This window comes from Strigops habroptila, chromosome 6 (assembly GCF_004027225.2).
Source record: "Strigops habroptila isolate Jane chromosome 6, bStrHab1.2.pri, whole genome shotgun sequence".
Taxonomy (NCBI): Eukaryota; Metazoa; Chordata; class Aves; order Psittaciformes; family Psittacidae; genus Strigops; species Strigops habroptila.
In genome coordinates this window covers 1,929,142-1,953,686 of record NC_044282.2, presented here as the reverse complement: position 1 = coordinate 1,953,686, position 24,545 = coordinate 1,929,142, and the positions used below count along the sequence as shown (strand labels likewise).

At 41.0% G+C, this 24,545-nt stretch overlaps 2 protein-coding genes across 5 annotated transcripts in view; both read right to left on the bottom strand.

The window, feature by feature from the left end:
• Positions 1-4,021, bottom strand: part of MAP7 (microtubule associated protein 7) — a 110,944-nt gene extending 106,923 nt beyond the window's left edge. For 2 of the 3 annotated variants that reach the window (XM_030490385.1, XM_030490390.1), the window contains exon 1: positions 3,574-4,021. In XM_030490385.1, coding sequence (XP_030346245.1) covers positions 3,574-3,610 — 37 coding nt within the window. In that variant the 5' untranslated portion in view covers positions 3,611-4,021. The remainder of the gene's footprint in view (positions 1-3,573) is intronic. The other variant, XM_030490387.1, reaches the window with a different exon arrangement.
• A 2,378-nt stretch (positions 4,022-6,399) lies between these two features.
• Positions 6,400-24,545, bottom strand: part of MAP3K5 (mitogen-activated protein kinase kinase kinase 5) — a 105,664-nt gene continuing 87,518 nt past the window's right edge. For both annotated transcript variants that reach the window (XM_030489927.1, XM_030489928.1), the window contains exons 20-31: positions 24,305-24,462; positions 23,643-23,820; positions 22,823-22,843; positions 21,782-21,959; positions 21,515-21,683; positions 18,967-19,152; positions 15,307-15,412; positions 12,700-12,940; positions 10,154-10,266; positions 9,146-9,258; positions 7,980-8,056; positions 6,400-7,155 (exon numbers count right to left, since the gene is read on the bottom strand). In XM_030489927.1, coding sequence (XP_030345787.1) covers positions 7,095-7,155; positions 7,980-8,056; positions 9,146-9,258; positions 10,154-10,266; positions 12,700-12,940; positions 15,307-15,412; positions 18,967-19,152; positions 21,515-21,683; positions 21,782-21,959; positions 22,823-22,843; positions 23,643-23,820; positions 24,305-24,462 — 1,601 coding nt within the window. In that variant the 3' untranslated portion in view covers positions 6,400-7,094. The remainder of the gene's footprint in view (positions 7,156-7,979; positions 8,057-9,145; positions 9,259-10,153; positions 10,267-12,699; positions 12,941-15,306; positions 15,413-18,966; positions 19,153-21,514; positions 21,684-21,781; positions 21,960-22,822; positions 22,844-23,642; positions 23,821-24,304; positions 24,463-24,545) is intronic.

Here is a 24,545-nt window from a genome sequence, read left to right as displayed (position 1 = left end):
TATAGTAGTGATTCAGGAAATCGTTAAAATTAACGTAGGGCAATTTAAATAATTGTAAAATCTGGTACAGAATTCCACAGTTTGAATACATTTTAATCAGGGAGGGGCGGCAACAGAACAATTACAGATCCTCAATTTATATATTAAAAGACAGGAAACACGCACAATAGGGCTAACATTTAAATTATTACCGATGGAAATGCGAGTGCTCGGACACGATTTCAACATTTTGACCATCTGTAAGCGTATAATATCTCGGCAACACACTGTGTTGCTGTAAGCCTCCGTTACCCGCTGGCGCCCTGATCTCTGGCCCCCAAGGTCCGAGCAGAGACCAGCTGCCGAAGCAGGGGCTAACTCGGGCCGTGCACCCCCCGGAGCGGGGAGCCGTGCCGGGCCGCCCCTCCCGGTGCCGGCAGCCGGGCACAGGCCGCGCCGAGGGCGCCACCCGCAGGCGAGGACGAGCCTCGCCGCCCCCGGCAGGAGAACACCGACACCGGGTCCCCGTGCCCGCCGGGGCGCAGCTCGCCTCGGCAGGGCATGGGAACGTGTGCCGCGGGGAACCGGGTGGCGTTTTAAGCTCCCACCTACTGTACACCTTCTGTACCCTTGTGGTTTCCCTCTCATCTATCCGTTAAACAAACAAAACCACACCAAAACACCACAATAAGCTAAAACATGATTTATTCTCAGATAGATAAGACACAAGGATAAACAAGCAACAGATGAAAAGTCTCCCCAGCTGTTAAGGAGAGACCACCTCAGTGTTTGGCTTTTAATAAGCTGCCTGGCACCGACATCACTGAAAGCACAGACTTGCTTTCCTGCAGAAAGAGCAGAATAATATTAAACTCACTTAGAATCCTACCTAGGAGAGTATGTAAAATCATTCAAGTTTTTTGGAACAAGCCAAGCACGTTGCTCTTTCTGGTCTCCCAGCACCTAAGCAAGCTGCCATCCATGCACGGAGCTGGCCCGGAGCATGCGTTGGGAGCTCTGCCATGCAGAGGCACACCTATGTTTGTGGGTGGGTAGCCAGAAAATGAGGTGCCTTAGAAGCTTCTCTGCTTGATACTCCCCACAAGAGGGCCCCTCTCATCTCGGGAACCACTGAAAAGCTTGCTAGCACCACAAGATGCTCAAGGAGCTATGATTAAAAAAATCCCAACTGGTATAAGTTAGTGTGCCCCCTTAGCACTGCACTCCTTTTGCTACCTGTGCATTTATGAACAGCAGAGTAAAAGGAGCACCTCACCCTGGTAATTAAACCACTTACTTGAAGAAAGCTAGGTAAGTGCAGCAGACCACCTACCCAGCAACAGAGGGATCCACTACTTGTAACATCTCTCTGCAAAGTGCATGGTGCTGTTAAAGATTTCCCCACCATCAGCTCTGGAAGTCTATATATCTAGCCACAGGAGGGAGGAAAAAAAATACCAAACACACACGCAGCTATTAAGCTGGTTTGTTTTGTTTTTCAAACAGGAACAGTAAGTCAACCAGTAGGTGATTTCATTAAACCAGGATGGGAGGTTGACCTTCCTGAGGAGCCGGATCCAGACACAGGCACTTGCAAAGCAGACCACAGCTGAAGCCATCCACCCGGCCCTCCCTGGGCACACACATCTGCTGGCTCACGGATGGGCCAAACAGCCACAGAGCAACTCCCCAACATGCTAAGAGGGTGTTCCTGTTTGCGAACACCTGGAAAGCGGCTCCTGTAATAACTCAGAACCTCAACAAAGAGCTTCAGAGTAGAAGTTTAACTCTGGCGTTTCACACATGAGGAAGTTTTGAATGAACTTTGACAACACAAAACAATTTAAACTCAAAATACCCAACAAGTCATGCAAGCAGATCCACCTCCCGTCTACAAATATGTCCTAATAAGCAGAAGTTCAACACAGTAACACGAGATGAAACCACAAACCAAACTCGGGATAAATCCAGGCAGGTAAGTGCTTTTAAAGCTATATACATGTAGAATATGTATCACCTGGCAGCTAGCCTCCAGTTCTGGTACATTATTAAAAAAACACTAATAATATGGATTTTTTTAAAAAATAAATCACATCAACGATGTAGAGAACTTGAAAACAGTTTGTTAAACATGGCTTGTAAAAATATATACTGACAGACAGTTTTTCCTGTGGAAAGTGAAGTTAATGTGGTTACAAACTCTGAAACACATAGGATGACAGATGCACATCCTTTCCGAAGCTGAACTTTTGAGTGACGGCTGGGAGTGACTTGTAAACAGGATTTCTAAGCAAAAGCACTATAATTCTAACTTTAATAAAGACAGACAGCATGTGGATAGGTCTGCCCACAGTTGTTGCTTGTGACTGCATGCCCACGTTATACAAAATATGTATTAACAATATTATACTGTGGAAACACAGTTAATAAACCAACAGCCATATGGCCTATTCATATGTTGTTTTGATGAAAAACTTCGCTCTGACTCAGAGATAAACTTGGATGTACGTTACAGAAGTGAAGGACTGGCAAAGGGCGAGTGGAATTGTACTGTGGAAGGAGGAAAAAGGGGATAAAAGGAAAGGACCAAAAGCTGGAGTCAGACTTCACAGTCCAGCAAGCAGCACTCCCAGTGAACATACCAGAAAGGCAACCCCTCCACTGCCTGCAAAAGCAAACAGCATCTGTGCCTACAACAGTGATACAGCACTCGATCCGCTTGCGTAAGCCAAACTCTCCTCCCTTCACCCTCCTCGCCCTTAGGACAAAATAAAAGCATCCGAAAACGCTCTTTCAACATACATCCCTCCTTAGAAGAGATGCAAGGACACCTCGCTGCTTTCCTTATAGGAAATACGGGCTTGCAGAAGCCCATCGCTTTGAAGGGGCAGCCAGACCGGCCGGCCCTCCCGCGGGGCGCAGGCCACAGGCCTGGCTCGGGGAGGAGGCACGGCTGCGGGGCACCTTAACCCCACCGAGACACCCCTTCTCCTTCTCGGGGGGAGGGCTTACCCCGTCCCCGTTAGCTGGATGCCGCAGTTATTCACCATAACTGCGGGAGCTCCCGCTACCTCGAGTCCCGTTCGAAACCCGCTGCCCCGCACACCCTGGACTCCCGCGCCCCGGCACCCCCGCAGTAGCCCCGTCGCGGTGTCGGCGCCCCGCAGCACACTGAGCGCCAAAGGTTTCAGAACAACCAGCGGTGCCCCAGGCACGACGGCGCGCACCCGCCGGGGTCGGGGACTCGCCGTTGCGGCGGGGCTCGGACCGGACGCGCCGCCCTCACCAGCACGGCACAGCACGGCTCGGCCCGGGCCCGGCCGCAGCGCCCGTGCGCGGGGCCGCCCCTCCCGCTGGCCCCGGGCCGGGTCTGCGGTTCGCGGCGGGGAACGCCGGGGGAAGAGAGGAAAGCCGCTCGCAGCCCGGCGCACAGCGGGCACGGCCGCGGGGCGGCCCCACACCTGTTGCTGGAGAAGGAGGAGGCCGCCGCCGGGCCCCGCCGCGCTCCCTCACCTCGCGGCCGGGTGCGCGGAGGCGCCCGCAGCCGCCGCTCCGCGCCGCTCCCCTCCGCCCCAACCGCCGGCAGCGCCTCACCTGCGGGGCGCCGGCTCCTGCCCGCGGCCTCCGCCATGTCTCCTCCTCGCCGAGCGCGGCTGCTCCGCCCCGCGGATCCGCGGCCCCGGCAGGTGAGAGCGCCACGTCCCCGCTCCCCCGCCGGCGGCCGCAGGAGCAGGTGAGGGCGGGCCCGGCGCCCGCGGGCGGATAACGGCCGCCCCTGGCGGGTACGAGCCCCCGCCGCCCACAGCGGCGGTTACGAGGCGGCGAGCGGCCCGCACAGCCCCGGCCGAGCCGGTGCAGCCGAGCTTCCCCAGGTGTATCTTCTCTTCCTCGGAGGGGCTCCCGCCGCACTGGCACAGCTCATAAGGTACAGCAGGGTTCGGGATGATTACCAACTCGCCGCCCGTGTCTCAGTCAGTGGGAGGAGTGGTGGGCAACTCACAAGCCCAGGCGGTGCAGTGCATCATTTGGAAGAGAACGGTGCTGCTGCAGTCTCGTTGTTACAGCACGTGCTTTTAAACAGCCGGGTACGTATCCCAAGCTGCCTGCAATGCCTGGCTTCTAAGAAATGGCTCTGTGAACAGTGGTCCTTCCTGTAAAGGGTATGGTTTTGTTACCTGAACTTGCCCTATGCTGCTTTCTAGGGCATACATGTCACTCATAAAAGCGGTTCCAGGCCTGGATTAAAACATCATTTCACTTTGAATCTGCTTGCAGGTAGTGTCAATCATCAGAAGTGCGGCTGAAGGGTCAATGAGTTGTATGCAGCTGCAGCATGTATGCAGCCAAGCAAATGGAGAGATGCAGCTCCCTTGGCCCGGCATGCTGGACAAAGCAAGCTTCTGCCACTAAGCTGTACATTCTCCTTTCACAAAACAGCCAAGTTCAGGGTGTGAGACTTTCTAAGGGAAGAGAGGATGAATGTTTTGGTGCGCCAGGAGCCATTTGTGCTCGAAAACAGAAAGCTGGGGCTTGGATGATAAATGTGCCCTGTGGTTTGTGGGCAGTAGAGTGATTGTGGTACAAGAACAGGCTGGGCTTTATGCTGAAAGGTGCAAGACTCCTCCAAAATCAGAACTGCCTTGGTCACGTTTTCACTTCTGCATTCTGCCTGGCTCTCTTAATGGAGGTGGAAAGGTGTCTCCCAGTCATCCTGAGCCCTGACAGCACTAGTCAAGGCCCAAGAGACTATCCAAGCTCAAAGGGAGTGGTATGCCCTATAGCCAAAACATTGCCCTTGGCAAAATCCCGCATTAAAACATTATGTGTCCCTACACCATAATCTCAGATCCCTCACTTGTGGTCCCCATAAGTACCTACCAACATATTCAGGAAGCCAGCCTGAGTAGGTCCCAGGCTGACCTGCTTGATACATTCTGTCCAAAAATTTCTCTTTATGTTCTGTCAGAGGATATAAAAAGTAATGTGTCTGGCACAATGTATATGAAGTGGCCTAAAGTGGAGATATTACATAAGCTTTTGTGCACAGATCTAGTACGGAGATGGATAAACTGTGCTGTTTAGGGAACCATATTCAGAGCAGTTCATGATCTTTCAAGTAACATATATATATAACAACATAAATATATGTGGCCCAGCCTAGGCATGGATCAATCTTGATGTATCAGTCTTACTGTGGAGCACGCAGAATTCATTGTTGAGCAGCTCTGCAGAACCCACCTTGCACCTGGTGAGGCCAGCACCAAGCTACAGGAATTAATTCCCAGCTGATGCCAAGCTAGGTCTGATGGAGACATTAAATTGATTCCTTGATCACACTCCCTTCTCTTACAAATAGCTAGTATTACTGAGTCATAGAGAGCAGGCTGCATGCTTTCAAAGAATCAACACACACATAAAACAATGCAGTTACATTCTGATCTATCCCTGCTGGATGAAATAAGAGGGTTTCAGGCTGTAGTCATGGACTGATAAGGGATCATGTTTTACACAAAAATCAAATTAGGGGAGTTGATTGTCCAAGGGTCTCTTTTCCATGGGTGAGTTTTATAAGTCATCCTCCACTATTCGTCTTTCCAGTGCTTAAAGACTACCTTGAAAGTGTAGTTTTCTGCTGTAATAGCAGTAGAAATTGTTAAATGGTAGCTATGTTTCTCCTGAAGCGTAGTTTACATTTTTGGAATGAGTTGAATCTAGCTGTGCCCAAACATCAGTGGAACCATCTTCAGAGTAAAAATATCTGACTAAAGTTATTTAATCTGCTGTTCTTTGTTTAGCTTGTTCTTTTTATACATAATTGTTGGGGTTTAGGCAGCAAAAATTACTACATACATGTTAAGACAACATGTTTATGTTTAGAAAAAATATTTAATTTTCTTTGAAAATACTTGCTAGACCAGAAAAATTCAGGGCATAAGCTGTTTGCTGATTACCAAGGCTTATGAAGAAAGAAGCAGCTTCTTGTCCAGGCAAGTCTTACTCACAGTGGAATTTTTTACAGCTGCCCCATAGGATCTGATGATACCTAGTGCTAGAGTGCTGGATGGACAGGGAATATCCACCATCCTTTTTCATTATATGTGAGGAAGACATATTGCATAAACAAAAGCAAAAGAAAGCAACAGGCCACAATGACTGTTCAATGCATGGAGCCAGGACATTAATTTCGTGAGTAGAGCACCCAGAGAAGAATTTTGTTCAGCCATGGATTGTCAGTTAAGACTGAACAGGAAAACCACGAAAATATTCAATGCCATGATTATCAAATGCAGTAACTTTAACATGTGTCAGAAAGGTTACCTTGATAATAAAATATGACTTTTTCCTTTTTTTTATTCCAATATTTTCCAGTTCTACACCTTTATTATTTTAAAAGTCAAAAAAATATAGGATAGGAAAAAGTAAGTCTTAAGTTCTTTTTATTTTCAACCGTGTATGTCAGAGATAGCTTTAGAACAAGCTAACATTACTGTGGTTCAGGTGTATGCAACTGGTACAGTTCAGTAGTACATAAACAGCTCTAAAACAAATGCACCATAGAACTTAAATTACCAAAAATAAACAATATTAAACTATGTAGGGGAGGAGGTAAAAACAATTACCTTTAGGTCTTGCACACTAAAAGAAAAATTTCTAATTATGATTGAAATTATGAAGTTCTACTACAGATTATAGAGATATATTACAAAGAAAGAGAAACTTGAAAAGTTGTTGTCACATTTTGGTTTTGTTCCAGTGATGTACAGTCACATGAAATCTTAGATCAGTTTTTCATGAAATTAACATCTGGTTACTTTAACTACAATATTTCATGAGTTTATTATGGTGGGGTGGATGTTGTTTGGGATTTTTTTATTATTTTTTTTTTACTTTTTGAAAAACTTGCATGTAAAAACATTTGAAGTAAAATAATGTTGCAGGTTGTTTACAGGTTACTTATGGATTATAGGAGTAAAAGCAGTCAGGAAGCTGCAGTGTTTTTAACATTGGTAAACAAATACTGGATTAAAGTGCAACAGTCCTTCTGACAGCACACCTGCCCTTTGCTGAAAGGAAATCTTTTCCTCTCTGCAGAGAAGCGAAGAACAATTTCAGTGTCAGGCGTGTTTCCCTCGGAAGTCTGTGATGGCCTTCCAGAGCGTGCATAGCATTCCTCCTCTGAAAAGGAAAATCATAAAGATGCTCAGGAACAAAGATACTCTCTAGCCCGGAAGCATTCCAATTTAGCTGGCTTCTCATTTTCTTGCTCTGGTTTTGACCAATAATATTCAGTGGGAAGGCCGACCAAAGGTGAAATTCAACACTCAAAACTCAAATAGAGAACAGAGTCCTTTTCCGATTACAGTACTGGGCAATCTTTCCACTTGTCAGATGCCCGCTTTCTGGAATTCAGTCCTCTGGTCCAAAGGACCTGCATAACCCCCAGCAGACTTCCAACATTATGAAAAAATCTCAACACTTGCCATATTTTTTAATTATTATTTTTATTTAGTTGTTTATTTTTAAACTGACTGGGCACACACAGAGTGCTTGGTAACTTCTATTGTTTCTACTTCAACTTGGTTCTGCAGTGACCCACACACTTGGCATGATTAGGTGAAGTCTACTGTTAGTTGCAGTCCATGAGTAGTATTTCTGAAGTTTGATGGTGGTGATAATGATAAACTATGGGAAGTTTTGCTCTCTCTACTTTTTTAAATAAAAACAAGGCTCTAATGGGTTTTCCAGCGTCTCCAGGTGTAAGGTAAAAGCTTTAAAATTTTCTCTTTGCTTTCCTTTAACAGAAAAGCTTATTTTAAAATAATTTAAAGAGTATCAGCTGTTATCAGGACTGTATCAGCATACAAAGACATACTGGAAAGTGTTACTTATTTAAATGAATACTGAACAGTACAGCAAGTAGAGACTTAGTGTCACTTATTTTCTCTTGTAACAAAATGCAACTCCTGCCCAGCACAGTTCATTTTACTGTGAAGACTTACCTCAGTCTCAAACATTTCAGATCATCTCGTGTAACATAGCAGAGAACATCCATTAATGTGTAGTCTTCAGCCAAGAACTACAAAAAGAAGTTTAAATGAACAATTTGTTAGAATTATAATCTAACTTTCCACGCTTTATATACCATCTGCCCTTAAAATTGGAAGCTTAGAAGAAACCTAAAATTGGGCCAAAATGTGGTATATGTAACAGATTTACCCATATTATTTATAGAAATACAATAAAACAACTTATTTTTTGTATCGTATACATTGGCATACGAGGCACAACTTGAAAGGTGTAATGCTTTTACAGCTACTTAAAACTTCCGTCAGCTGGCATTTTTATTTGTTAACACTGCTACCTCAGTGTCGTAGACTTCAACGAACACCAATTAGAGCATAATTAATATCACATTTCATCCATGAGGAAATTGAAAACAACAGTTAAGACCTACCTTTTCAAGAGTGGTATCTAAATTTGATATACTTGAGTTTCAAGGAACCTTTGATCTGATCTGTAGGAGTGATAACTACATGCAGGTTTTCTTAAGTCAGCCCAAATTCTGCTCAACACCTCTAAAATTATATAATTTGTTGCAGAGCAGACCGATCTACTTCAGGAAATTTCATTTTAACACAGTTAGCTGAGGGTGAACATGCACCCTGTATCCAGGGTGTAATCAGCAGGAACTGCTGCAATGTGTAAAAACACTGAAAAATTATGAACCAAGGAAATTCTTCACTGTGAGGGTGGTGAGACACTGGAACAGGTTTGCCCAGAGAAGCTGCGGATGCCCCGTCTCTGGCAGCGTTCAATGCCAGGGTGAACGGGGTTTTGAGCAACCTGGTCTAGTGGAAGACTAGAACCCCCATGGTAGAGGGCTTGGACCTAGATGATATTCAACATCCCTTCCAACCCAAATCATCCTATGATTCTATGACAAAGCTGTACTGTCATTTTATTCCCTTATTCCAAATCAGATATAGGAATTATTAACAGTATTCTATTTTTATGACAGCCTTTATATTCATGGCTTTTTCCTATCCTCTGAAAACAAATTAATCTCTCAAAATGCGCTAAAGTAATCAAAAAGGTTTGGGATCTTCTTGCATCAAGTCACAACACAGTTCTGCAGCTGCGTCAGAGTGAACAGAATCATTGCTACCTTGTTTATCGTGGCCTCATCAGCTCCTTGAACAGTCAGCCAGCTTATGAGATCAGGGTCTTCGGTCCTTGTGCCAGTGGAATGACGATGACAGAGAGACAATCCAGGAATATCTAGAATAAGCATTTTTAAAAAAAGGTTTTGTGTTGCCAAAGCAACCTCTTGTCATTTTTGACTGCTGAAGCACTTTCTTCAGTGAGCTTTCCCTTCAAGCTTAAAATACCAGTATCCCCATAAATTCAGATAAATGTCAATTCCCAAGGCACGCACTTAATTACTTAATTACTGTAATTAAGTTATGCACCAATTACTCTACTTGGTTAGGGGTACAGTTAAAACAGTGTGAGCATTGATAGAGATCGGGGGTTTTCGTCCTCTTCGGAAAATTATTTTACCTGTACAAGGCACATCAATCACACTGTAACTGTTTCTACACTAACGTTGTTGCGTCAATTTATCTGAAGTGTTCGGCATTAACTCATGCAATTGGTGTGTAGGCAATGCCCTAGACTGAGGATCAGCTGCTTTTGGAAAACACTCCTTTGAAGCATATTACATGGAAACATTAGCACTTCCACCTTCTTCAGGGCAGATATGTATCAAGTAACTTCCCTCAGTAAGCCTTAAGTTGTATTTACATTTCACCAATTAAATCCTCTTGAACTTTCAGTGTAACAATTGGAACAGTCTGTAATTCAAAGAACATATACCTAAACATACTCAATTATCCTCTTTAGAAATAATATTTATTCTGTAGGATATAAGCCTTGTACTCTTCCATATAATCACAATCAAAAATATTTAAATCATACCATTCCTCGTACTATGATTAACAAATTCAGTAATTTGTTTCTACAATGTACATTCTTACTTTAAAGCAAACCTTACCAGAAGCAGCATAATAAAGCATCCTTGCTGGGACTAGCTCAATAAAAAGAACAGTTTAGCTGCCACTACCTTCGTCTGTAGCCAGTATGAAACTTTCCCTTGAAAATTCTTCTCGCTTACCTATTGGCTGTGACCTAAGCCGCAGGTTTCTAATCTCTTGATCTTTTTCTTCTATAGCTTGATGTAAGAGGACTTGAAATTCTCTCTCTTTTTGAACCAACTCCTCCAATAACCTATGAAATAATGGAAAGGAAGCACACATTTCCTTAAATAGTTTCAAATTTTTAGGAAAGCCAAGATCTTCATACACTCAAGCTGGAAACCTTCTTGACAGAGACAAGGACAGACTTCTTCAACTTTCATTGGAGTATTGTCTTGCTATAGATTTATTATGACCTATATTAAGACATAAACATTCACTGATTCCAAAAGCTACAGCTCTTTAAAAAAGAAAACAAAACAAAAAGCCCCAAACACACCAGCCTCCCTATACTCATCCACCCACTGAACAGGTGGCATGGTACAAAATTTCAGAGAAATTTCTACAGCCAGAATTCTGTTTTAAACAAAACTGTAATTGAGAAGAACAAATATTTAAGTGTTTCATAAACCAAGGGCTAAACTTTGTGACATGATCTTTGGTACGGAAAAATGCCAGTTTCACATCTCTCCAGACATTTTCAAAGTTATGGCAAGGTTGGAGCTGTGATGAAAATGTGCTGAAAACTTGTGGCTGCATTTCTTAATTTGGGAAAATATATTTTCATGCACACAAGGGCTGTCCCCCTCCTCACATACCAGGCACTTAGCCCTTCTATATTATATGAAGAGTGAGAAAAGAGGAGGCAAAATACCTTGTGTCCTCCCTTAAGCAATTATTTTTGAGAATGTCAAGCAGAAATAAGCACTGCAACTTTTTTTTCCTGGGACATTGAAAAGTGGAGACATTCTGGAATTCAGCTAAAGAACGTGCCACAAAAACACCTTAACTGTCTCTGCACAGAAGTAAACTCCATCCCATGAGATTGCTTTGTATAAACATCCAGTCCTACTTTTAGCTTGCATACAGGTCCACCAGCAACGTAGTTACATTTGAGTGCTTCCACACCTGAGCTAACAATTCTTAAAAAGTCCACAGAGCTGCTTTGTGCCTCTGCACACACCCACAGCTCAGTTAATCTCAGTGCAGGTTGAAATTCTGTCCAGACAGGTGTGCAGTCACCTGTCTATTCATTTTCGCCTCTATCCATTCTAGTTGAAAATGGTCTTTGGGGCCAATAAAGTAATCAGCTCTTATTCTCTTGAGAACTGCTTGCTGATTATGCCAATAAAGCTTTAATTAATACTTAATAGTTTCAAATTTTTAGGAAAAAACAACTGCTCATATTATTTACCTCAAAATTTCTGCATGAATGACAGGATGTGATTATTTGGCCAAAGGCTTTGCATTCAAGAAATTTACAAAAGCAAAGTGCTAGAAAATCCTCTACAAATGGATCGCTTCTGATGCAACTCCCCATCATGAACTTGGGAAGTGAACCAATCTAAATTATTTCCGTGTTTATTTCAGTGTATCAATAAGGCAGTCAAAATATCTCCCACAAGCAATATATGAATTGTAACATAAAAACCTCAAAAATACTGATACTTTATTAAGAACAGCACAGTCTAATGAATTACTCCAATTATGGCAAAATTCTTGGGCACATTTAAAAGTAAAGTGCAATTTAACATTTTACTTCCAGTTGGAACAGTAACTACAAAGAACATTCTAGAAGCATAACAACTGTCTTATTGAAGACGTGCTCTCTTTCTATCACGGTCATATTCAAAATTTACTGACGTCAGTAGGAAATCCAGTGCCATAAATAGGATACTGCAAAAGCTAAAATCTACTTCAAACAGACTATCTGGTATATTTTAATGAAAACAAAATATATAAAAGATTATTTGGATAAAAGAATGAAGAAAAATTTGTCTCTGACATTACTTAAACAAAAAACCCTAAAGAACCACTTCTCAAGTTTAAAGTGGAATATGTGTATTTCGGGGGGGGGAGGGCGGGGGGAGGAAGGGGGAGGAATCAATATCCAAACTTCTGGCTTATTTCTTTTTTTTAAAACAACACACCTGCTTTTCCCCATCTTTCTGAAAAAAAAATTAATAATAAAAATAAAAAGGTAAAATTCACTGCTGCAGTGAATGCTGTGCATAAAGCAAGTCTGCAGTAGTTTCCTGGTAGAGTTCATATGTGGCTGTCAAGTAGCTTGAGTTCATTCCCCAAGAATAACTATAGAAGAGAACAGCAAGTTCTGCCTTAATGGAAAGAAAACATAATACCATTCATCAGCAGTACACAGCACACAAAGGAGAGAAAAAGCAGAAGCTTGGCAGCAAGCTCAATTTTTTCAAACCTTCCTTGAAAGGCACCTGAAATCAAGACTGACCTTAACTTGCATCACTATTGTTTTGAAATGAATAAAACTAATAGAAGGGATCAGTCACAGCTAAACAGTGATCATCATTTAAATGAACAACTTGCAGTACTATGGAATTTTGATACTGTCACTGGTATTCTAGCACATATATTTTAAAAGCTAAGCAAAGCTATTGTCACAAGTAGTAGACACAAGTAGACAGTAGTGTCTCCTGATGTCCAGACTTACCTGTTTGTCTCTAATTTTAGCCTGCCCAGCTGGACACTCAGTGATCTGTGAGCAGCCTGGGAGTCATGGGAAACAGTAGAGCTGAGTGTGCTTACACCTGAGGTAGCTACTGCATCTTCCATGACAATGCAAGGCTGTTGGATGTTTTGATTCTGAGGCTGCTCATCTTGATCTTCAACTTCTACATCATCTTGATCTGCTGTATCACTTTCAGATGCAAGACTAAAATGTGGCCTCAGTTCTATTAGTAATATGAAAATATAAACAAAAGAAAAAAACATTAAGGATGTTAAACATTAGTTAAACATTAAAAAAAAAGCAGACCTAGGTGACTATTTAACAAATCAGCTGTTTAAAACAGACCTGAAATTTCTGTAGCAAGAGACCAGATGAGACTTTCTAAGGGTATAAGACCACTCAGACCATAACAGCATCTTGGTTTACACTGGCTATTATTCAGCCTATCAAATGTTTGAAAGCTATAACCCCCCCCAAATCTGGATGAATAGGATTACAGATTTGGCTGGAATTTCAAATTGTGCTGAAGTACTATGTGCAGCAGAGGTACTTTCTTTTGCTTAATTCCATTCTCAGTGGATTGTGATTTCTCATGTGTCTGATCTGAAATGTTTTATTAAACAAATAACCATTATTTCTTTTATATCCAGCTATTCCTGTTGTTGTTATTCTGGCATGTGAAGCATTCTCTCATTATAAGAATTCCATGTTTACCAAAAATGGTATCCAAAGATATAGAGAGGAAATAACAAACAGACCCCTCTCCCAAAAATTAATTGTAGCACACTTCCCTTCTACATATAAGATAGAACATTGCCTATATTGAAATGATATACATCCACAAAACTGTCGACACAAAGCTGTATGTGTGCTCTGGCTTGTTATTCCCTGTTTAGCCTATCTACCAGAGCTTACCAGGTATGCAAGACATGTACACGATAACTTATACTCCTACATAACCTATTACTGCAACAACATCTGTTTGTTAATTCTAACCATTTAATATAAATCTTCCTTCCTTCCTTCAATTGTGGCTTCTTACTTCTGAGCACTCCCTTTAGTCTCCTCACCAAAATACTTTCTTTTCTGTGAATCACACTTGGTTTTTGTCCTTTCTGCTGCAGAACTAACAAGTACATTTCTCTTCCTTACAAAAGGGACATTTGTTCCTCGATCCATTTCATCTCTTCATTTCAATGCTACATAACTATTTCAAGACTGAACATACTAAGATCAAGAGAGTTATGCTTCTTCTAAATTAAAGAAAGCAGATTTATTATATAGCAGTTACCCAAATATTGCTAGGCAAACATGTCTGAATTTGCTTTGAAATTCTGCATCATGATAAGAACAGAAGCTCATTTTGCTATTGCTCACCACTAGGCAGGCAGTATAACTTTACATCTGCGTCATACCATTCCTAAAACATCCCATAACTTTTAGAAGTGTTAAGGCCAGAGATAAATCATTATATCATTCATGGAGGGTGGGAGGGAAGAGTAAAGAAAGGCAAGGAGAACCAATCATAAGTAGAGTAAGGCAATTAGGGAAGAAGCAGATGATCAGTGTCTGAAAGCTACTAGGGCACAGAGGCTTTTGTTTAAGTTTGACCATGTACATTTAATGCTGATACTGAGCTGTATGGGGAAAAAGAGTCTATTAATGAGGAATTCTACAGCACTCCTATTATACAGCAATAAAGTACATGCCTGTTAAAGGTGCTTGGCATTCTAATAAAAAGACAGGTCTTCCTTATGACTCAAAAGTAACACAGAAACCCTATTTATGCCTTGCTGGTTGTGCTGCTGATATGGAAAATACCAATGAGAACAGGAAGAGCTGCAGCTTTTGTTGGAATTTTCAGATCCCCTTGTTGATAATTTAAGACAACCCACTGTAGAAAACAGGAACATAAGTATTCTGACTTCAGATTAAAGCATTAAATCATTTGTTTGAAAATTTCACCATTACTTCCAGTGTAGGGAACAGGGGAATCACAAGCTTAGAAGTTAAGCAGCAGCAGAGAAAAGTAACTCTAATAGTAACAGAGTGGGCTACAGTTTCTTCAACACAGAATCCTTCCCTCAGCTAAGCAGTACATTCTACTTCCACATCTTTCAAAACACAATAGTCGAACTGCAGGCACTGCAGGTTTGTTTGGTTTGGTTTGTTTTTTTTCTCTTTAGACAGCTTCTGACCAGGAGCCAAGGAGACCTTCAAGTACTCCAAAGAACACATCATTAATCTACACTTTGTAAAATCACCTTCCACAATCAGCATGTGCTTGCAAGTGGTCTGTCCTTTAGATTACAAAGAGCAGCACTGTGCACCTCAAAAATGAGGCTCCAAAGCACGTTAGCCTACTACTGCTCACTGTGTTGCAGAATTGTTTAGACTGCACATCTTGGAAAGGTGCTTTCCAAAATAACTTGGACAACACACTGATTAGTTTTTAAGTTGCAAAGCAGACAGTGAGCAGGAAAAAGGCTACTGCTAGTTTCAAAATCTTAAGTATCATAATTGCAACTCTAAATTATGTTTAAAGAGATCAGCTAATAAATATTTGCTGAGTATTAAGAAATTACTCACCTGGGACTAGAATAGTTATAGCAGTCTGCACAGCTTTTCTGATTATGCTGTCCAATGCAAACATCCAATGTGGCTTGATATTATGATTTCGGAGAACTTTATTGACCTAGCAACAGAGGATTCAGTTCAGATATTGCATCCCGCCTAACTTAAAACTGTAATATATCTCAGCATTATATAAGGTGTTTGAATGTATAGATGCTATATCAAAGCAAGTGATTAAAACTATTTCATGTTCTCATTAAATGAAGAAAATGGCAATGTCGCCAACTTACATTATTTTATTTCAAGTTGTGCAATATTTTGTGGTTTTTATCAAGAACTAGTTCCTGTGTTAGGTGGGTTTTTTTATGACTGCAATACTGAAGTTAAATAGAATTCATGGGTGTGGAGGGACCATATTATGAAAGGCTTCTAACTTAAGCTGTTTAATCTTGTTACTGTTTTGGCATCGTTTTCACTGCTTTCTCTGAGCAATACTTATCTATTTTAAAGTACAATTGTAGGAAATATCAAAGAACTAATGTAATGCGGCTCCTTGATTCAGAAAATAGTTAATTAACATTAATTCAAGTAGTCAGGGGACTTTATTTGTGTGCTGTGCCATGTTGTCTTTCCTCCTACCTTTTACGTCATACGATCAGATAGGAGCAACCCAGTGTAGAAAACTGTCTACAGATCTGCTTTTTAACTGCTTTTAGTCATATTCCTAGGTGTCTCTATGGATGCTCCATGCCACTTGCAAGAATGTCTCTACCTTGGGGGAATTGTTTTCCAACTAACTCCTAAATGACAGGGAAGAAGCAGGTGGGACCATAGTGTCTAGCCACTGTAAATGGCAACAGCACAAACCAGACTTGGTGCTGTTCTTCAGGCATGAAAGCAGTCCAAAACAATAGACTTTGTAGGACCAGAACTCAAGAGGTTGCAGGAAGAAACGAGTTAAACTGTATTTAGAAAATGATGAAGTTCCTCAAAGCCTTATTAAAAAAAAAAAAACAAGTAGCAACTTTGTTAGCGTACTAAAAAACGTGGCAAGAAGATACTTCACTCTTAGGTCTTCCTACAAATGGGATTAGTTTTGATTCCCTCACACTGTGTTAACCTCTCTGTAAAAACTGACTGAAGTCATACAAATAATGGCTTCAGAAGATGTGTAAAACTTCATACTATTTTCACTGCCCCAAATCAAAAGTATTCAGTAACTCAGTAATTTATGTAGGTACCTGTACTGGTTTGGCTGGGATGGAGTTAATTTTCTTCACAGCTGCACATACAGTGCTTTATTTCAGATGGGTGACTAAAATGGCCTTGGTAACACACTCACGTTTTAGCTATTGCTAAGCAAAGCTTCCGCACTGTGAGGGCCTTCTCCGTTTCTTACGCTGCCCCACCAGTGAGTAGGCTGGGGGTGGACATGGCCAGTAGAGCTGACTCAAACTGACCTAACTGATATTACCTTCCATATAATACCATCCTCAGCAACAAAGCCAGGCAGGTGATTTTTCCAAAGGAGCAGTTGCTGAGGGACTGGCTAGGCATTAGTCTACTGGTGGCCAGTGATTGCTTTTGCATCACTTGTGAGGTTTGTGCTTTGGGCTTTGTCCCCCTCCACTTATTAAACAATCTTCACCCACCAGTTTTCTCACTTTCTGCCCTTCTGATTCTCTCCCTCGTCCCTCTGGAGGGAGTGAAAGAGCGACTGGGTAAGGAGGCTTTCCTGCACCTGCCAGCCAGGGTCAGCCCACAACAGTACCTGTCTCCTCAAGTCTATTGCTAGTGGCCACGAGATGGCACTTGGACACTGTGGTTGGGCTTGGAGAGCTGTCAGCAGTGCCAGGGATGCTGTCCCTGTGCCTGACACCTCAGGGACTCGAAGGCTTGCCTTCTGAGGCAGCACAACTCCTGTTTGCAAGCACTCTGCACCTTCCCATATTGACTCCTACCAAGACATTCATATGTGTTTAAGCACAGCCTATTTAAGAATTGAAGAAGCACAGTATAACTTTGTCAAGAACACAACAACATGATTTTGCTATTGACATTTACAGCACAAGCCTGTTTTTTCTTTTTTCTTGGTTGCTTTGATGAGGGTATTGTGATTATTGAACCTTGTTACCTGAGGTTACCTTATTAAGTCCTGAGAACAAGGGAACTACTTTCCCTCACTTTTAGCAATATCCCAGTCTCTGAAGTATCCGAGGTCCTGACACTGATCTGGATTTCAGTGTTTTACTATAAAAATGTAATGTATCTCCAAAAGAATTAAGACTTGGCACACATAAAGCAAAGTTTTTCTTTGAACTTTCTGTGGGTTATCTTAGTTAAATAATAGAGAGATAGTAATGACAGACATCAGTTAAAACCCAACAACTTGTAATAATGAAGTTAACAGAAGAGGGTAAAATTTTTATTGAAAAGAACACGACTCAGGCAGTTACCACTTAACAACTGATGCCCAGCAACATCTCTGTCAGAAAACCAACCCAGATGTTTGTACTTGTTCTTGACTTTGTATGGCTGGGATTTTTTCTTCCAAGTGTCAAAACAGTATTAATGTGAGGCCAAGTAGAATGGAGAGCTGAAGTGCACGCAAAGGTGAAGACTCAAAGAGAAAACTTTGGTTTGTGGAAGCCTCTCTTTTACAGATTCATTTCGCACATTAGGTTTTTGTTTTGTTTGGGTTTTTTTGTAAACAGCATCTAATTCTTTTCAGTGTAGTCTATGCAACAAACAGCTTACATGCTATGCAATCCTTCCCAAAAGCTCTCCTTCTTGTCAGAGTGCCTCAGGTTTAAATGCTAACAGCATCATCCACCACAAATGCCTACTTAAATTGTCATTTCATTTTTACTACATGACTTCAGTTTGAACAAGTGATGCCCAGCACAGCTGCACCCTCCCATGCTGGTTATTCTTCTTAATCATTAAGCCTAATTGCTTATGAACTAACATTTAAATACATAGCTTAAGAAGAAAAAACATTTGCTTTTGGTAAACTACCTATTTAAAGGGTATCCATGTGTGTATTTGGTTGCTCACTGTAGGAAATCATAGATTTTGCATTAATTATTGACAGGAAAGTAACCTTTTTTCCTTCCTTATCTTGCTTATTATAAATTGAAATGAAAATGTTTAGCTTCGCAGAAATCTGCTGCTAACCAAAAATACTAGAATAAAACCTCAATGCAATATTATGAGGTGAACAGACAACTACTGGGGCCAGAAAGTGGTTTCATGTACTAGTTTGTAAGAGAACTCAAATTCAAGAGATCTGCATTTATGAAGGATAAGCCTGACATTCAGTGTTGGTCTTATTTACCATAAAACCCTCCAAAATGAGATTTATTTTTTTTTTTTAAGGCTTTCCTGCTTTAGTATTATGGCATAATGTTCACACAACCGTGCTGAACCTTCTAGATCTTTGATCAGCAAAATCTCAACAGTTGCGTTCACGGCCTGTGTCCTGCCAAAGGACCACATGGCAACCAAACCGACTCATGGCTGTGGGCTGGGTTTTTGTTATTACAGGTTCAAAGCCCTCAAATATTATTGTTTCAGTAACTCTGGATGGAAGTTAATGAAGTTCCATTTGCTTCTAGCTTCCCCGTCCCCTGGCAGTTTTGGTGCACAAACTTCTTTGTAAAAATGACAACTTACAGCATCTTGAAAACCAAAGAGCACAAGCTGCACTTGACTGATACCATGACTGTCGAAGTCTAACTCCAGTTTCAGTTTTGAAAGAGTGGTTGCGATGATTTTACGATCAGTGGACCGTACAAACTCTCTGAGGCTGGAAACGAGTGTTGTGATATGTTCCCATTTTAGTTTGGGTTCTTCGGCTCCCTGGTAGAAAAGAGAGGAAAAGAAATTGTTTTGATAGCCATCTTTTCAAATGTATATGAAGGCCTCAAGAGGATTTGGGCTTTGATAGCACTTTCTCCTTCACAAAAACTTTTCATAAGAACAATTTCAACAGTTACTGGGTGTGGAGGCTAGGGGAGGAGAATGACCCTCCCAAAACAGATCACTGTTTCTTGTTAGGGAGCCATACTGGTTGCCCTGTCCCCAGCATGCCTTAACAGACTTGGATCTTCTAGTCCAAGGCTACAACATGTCGTGTGCCCACTTATCTGCCCTAATAGCTTTCTAATTATTTACATGAAAATGAGTTCAGGTACCACAGGACAGGGTGAAGGATCTACTTCAATATAGCCAGTCAACAGGTGAATTCTCCAAATCAAAGTGGATCCGGATCAGAGGCTAGGATCTGAGATGGGTGCTTTAGTCAGTAGAATACTTGACTGCTCTAGAGCTTTTTCTTATTTTTAGTTTCTCTCTCAAGTAATCAAATAATGTTTTTTTCATCTGATCAGCATTAAGCAACTATAGTTAAAACCTCAATGTTATTGGCATAGGTCTTGATGAATAGCCAGCTGTAACATTCTAGCATAAACCTGGCAAATGCAACAGAACCAAACACCATATGTCCTTCTGTTGTGAAAATCAATATTAGATATCTTTAGTCTATATAAATAATTACTTCCTTCAGAATAAGTATCTAATACTTCATGTTTAAAAACTAATATGGTTTTCTATATCTGACTTAATATTTGGAATTGATATTTGTATTCAGTTGGCATAACTTTGGAGAGTAAATACTGTCCTTTGCTTCCTAGTTACTTATACTGCTTATTCTGATGAATGCTTTTAAGCTTTTTGCTACTTGGGTAGCTCATGTAAAAACACAAAAACCAAGAAAGTCAGGCTTCCACCTGTTAGTAACTTCTTGCATTTAAGCAGGACATAAAAAGCCAACTCAACTTCCCCTTAACTGCAGTTACTACCACTTTCTGGTGGTTTCAGCAGGTTTCCTACTCTTTGAACAGGGTACATCTTTCAAGGGAGAAAGTGGTTTTTAGGAGTCAGAGTTCTGCATCCTCTTAAAGGACAGACAGTCCCACGCATGTGTGCTTTGAACTCTTCAGCTCTACAACTCCGTGCCTCTCTGCTCCCCTCTTGAGCTGTTCCAGCCCTGGCTGAGGAAGGTATGAACCACCAAGCACTCTCTCCAGATTTTATAATTGAGTTTCAGCCTCTCACAATCACTGGTTATTCCTTTCACATACACGCTATCAACTGTGTCTGTTATAGCAACACTAGCAAAGCACAGATCATGGGCATCTTACTGCCTTCTATTCTAATGCTTTCTATAGTTACCACGACAACTGTGGATTCCTTCCTCCGCCCACCAAGAGTTAGAAGCTCTTTTTATTGGTATGGCAGCAATTTCCAATTACATTAACTGTAGTACATGTGTAATAATCATATTGGTTTGCATCAGTTTATAAGCAGTACTATCTTTAGAAGACAAGTTGCCACATTTTATACAAATACGTTTTAGACCAGCAATACTTAGCCTGGAGAATGAAGTGAGTCAATTAACTGCTAACACACGCATTACAAACAAGAACAAAAAATCATGTCATCCAATTACAGTGTTGCAACATTTAGCAGTGTGCTCATGACGTGTAATTTATCCAGTGTCATCCTGAACTGACACATCACTACGAATTGTCCCCACAAAGGAGTGCCAAAAGGTCATTCTGCAATTATTTTGTTGTTTGCTGTAGCTCCCACTGTTACTCCATCTTCCCTCCTCTCTGTATGTGCTCCCAACTGCTGTGAGGAATAGCTGCAATCTATTTTCTCCCTAACCCTCCTCTTTCCCCTTTTGTAGCTGTTGGCTAGAAGGCAGTGAACAGTCAGCCACATTTTTTCTACACAATAACCTAACATAAGGCCAAAGCAGGCCAAAAGACCTAAACCAACCTCTGTCAAGCCAGTCAGCCAGAAGATAGAACTCTAAAAAGGGCAAGGTAATCACTTCTTGTGGATGATCTACTTTACATGAGTTGACCTGACAGCCTTGGTCCCATTTGAAAAATCACTGGTAAAATATACTATTGTGAAAACATGGTTTTCTTTTGTCTGGCCAGCACTAATACCCAGGTACGCATGTAGTATTTACAAACAACACAAAAAGCATATGTAATGCAGCATAAACAATTTTAAAGCCTACTTTTAATAGCCCAAAAACCGCAATAAACTATGAAAACTTACATGGTGTAATTTCAAAAGTTCCAGGTAACTGCAGATAAGTCTTAAAATTCCGTAAAATTTTTGCTGCCTTCTGAACTTACTTTACCTGAGCCAAAGCTTCCATCAAGTTCCTCACCACCTCCTCTTGGTCCTCAGTTAATATCCTGTGAAGGGTGGCTCTCCGTTCACTATCCTTCTTCAGCATGAAAAACCCAGAATCTTTCTCTTCAGGTGAAGGAGGTGCACTGTGATCCTCAAAATTTTCATCTGGGATGCTGAATGAAAGACACTCAGTGAAAAGAAACTTTATAAAAACCACCCAAGGCACACATTTCTAACCTACCATATATATAAATGCCAGAAAGCTCCTTACCTCAGAAAAAGCGACCGAATTCCCTTCCCATCTTTTTCTCCACAGGATTTGGCTCTTGTTTTGAAAGAGAATGGATCGATTTTTAATTCTGTATCAGGTGAGACAGAACCATATTCACTGCTGCTACTTGTATCTTCCACCAGAACAGGGACAGGTAAGGATATACTCCGAAGATACTCTATTCATAAAGGAATATTCAGAAATTAGAACAGTGCCATTGCAGTTCTGAAGTGAAAAAGTTATTCTCTAAGAGCAAACAGGAAGACCTCAGCCTTCCCTGACACAGTATAAAAATATTAAAAGAAAATTGACAAAAAAGCCCTCCTAAAGCTTATTCTTCTGGAATAGAGTTATCTTTCAGTTATGTTTTTATTCAAAAGCTTCCCGAGATATGGAAATGCTGAGCTCTTTGCAAGTTCACTTATGAAATTTCACCACTGGCGTGAACGTGCAGCTTTTATCATTAGTTAAGTCAAAACTTTGGTTTTTAAATCCATAGCACATATTACTTCTGCAAGAAACTATTCATACCTATTTCACATGTATATATTTCAAAATGTACTTTTGATAGCAACTCAGCTATGTGTTTGTTCTATTCCTCCCACCAACCCCCAGTTCATTTCCTGAAAGAGATGAATATCCTTGCACCCCAGCCTGACAAGGGCTCTCGAATGCAACTTTTTTCAATTCCAGAATTTAGCTTAATAAAAATCTGTGTTATCTTTCTCCCCAAACCTTGGCTCTATTGCTACTATAAAACAACCATTTCGTTTCCTGTTTAGATTTCCACTAAATGGCCCTGTAACAACAACACAGTTCTTCAAGCCTGCCTAGACAATTAGGCCATAGTCTGGTAGGATTACAAATAGTAGTTTAAATTTGCACAATAAATTAGAGGTTCCTAACAGAGAAAGATCGCTTATTTTCATAATTGTGCCCACTTGTCTTTACAACATTTTAGTGTGACAAATTATACCAGAACAAGTGATAACCACATATCTACACAGTTATGTTGTGATAGAGCAGTATGTTAAAACTCACCATTTGTGTTAGCTGAAAGAACTGTGGGAGAAAAGCAAAGGAAAAAACAAGTTAAATGTGCTGAAATGAACTGAGAAAACAAGCAGAGTCTAAAGGGTAACTCTCTTCCCATTTTTATGGGCTATATGGACTCTCCTGTCTGCATGCTCTAAATGTGTAATTTATTGCAATTTAAAGTCAATTTTAATCAGGGTGTGGGGTGTGAAAACTGCATTAAGAGTGATCACCCAATCCCATCTCCTTTATGTGGTATTTTTATTTCTTCTAGGTATCATGCTAAAAATACACAGAAAATATTTCCGTATTATATATGCACACATGTAGAATGTCACTCATACTCTCAAAACTCCTTTGTTATTTTCCATAATTTAGAACACTAGAGGAAATGAGTACATGAAACAAAAGTAATGCAGTGCATGCACATTCGCTGTGGGACAAAGATTATTTTGCTCATGTAGAAAACTCCCCTGAGGCTCAATAGCAAGTTCTAACATAATGCAAAATGTACTCTATGCAAACATTCTTTGAATTATAACATATGCTAAACCAAAGAAACAAAAAAACCCAGCAACCACAAAAGCTGCACAGAACCATAAACAGACTTTTAGAAACCTTATTAGAAATATTTCTATAAATCACGTCTGCGACAACATGATAACAGAATTCTGCTACAACAGTGTTTCTGCAGCAAGCTGCTGGAACAGAAGGTTACAACTGAACTTTCACCTAGGATGGAGATATGCTCTGTTCGTCTTAAAGACTGTATCAGCAGTGTCATTGACAAGAGAAAATAAATCCAGACTGAGCTTAGGATGCTTACCTGAGAGCTTTGATGGGGACTTTCTTTTTTTACTTGAAACCTTCAAGAATTCATCTATAAGTAGCTCATGAGCAAAAGCTCGTTTATCAGGATCTGGTTCAAAACAACGCAATATGAAAGCCTTGGCTTCTGCAGACATGGATTCAGGGATCTCTGGGTGTATTTTAAACATTCCCACCTGAGAGAAATCAAGGGAGAAACAATGGCCTACACTGTTCTTTTCCCAAATACTACACAGCATCAAAAAAAAGTGTTTACATAGGAAAAGTGGTATACTGTTCTCAAGTTATTATATTATCTTTCTGTAACTAATATATTAATTAATAGGAAAAAACCTACTGCAAACTGTATAAATAATTACATTAAAACCCCCAGAATTGCAAGTAGAGGCTCTTGCAAAGCAGAAAACTTCGGCTTTCCTCTGGTTTTCTTTTTTTTTTAAACACCCAGGCTGCTGAATAGCTGCTATTGCTCCATTACTCTTTAAAACTACACAGCACTCCCACTCAGTGAATCAGCTCATTCTTCTCAACATCCTCCCTAATCAAGCATTTCCTTTATCTTCTTTTCCTGCGGTCTCTAATCCTAGCTTCTCCAAAACAGTCACAAGATTTCCTGTGTTTACAAATACTGGTGTGAGTTGTACAAGGAAGGTGACTGACCTTAAACATAGCTGCTTGTGGTTCTCCCAGTTCATAAAATGGGGGCTTCCCTGTGGCCATCTCAATGATTGTGCATCCCAATGACCAGATGTCTGCAGCCTTCCCATAGCCACGTGGCCCTTTATCTATAATCTCTGGTGCCATATACTGAAGGGTACCTGTTTAAAACATGCTCTTTGTTTTTAACTTAGGTGGACTAATGCTTCAAACAGATAGCTAAAGGACAAGAGGAACAAAGCCA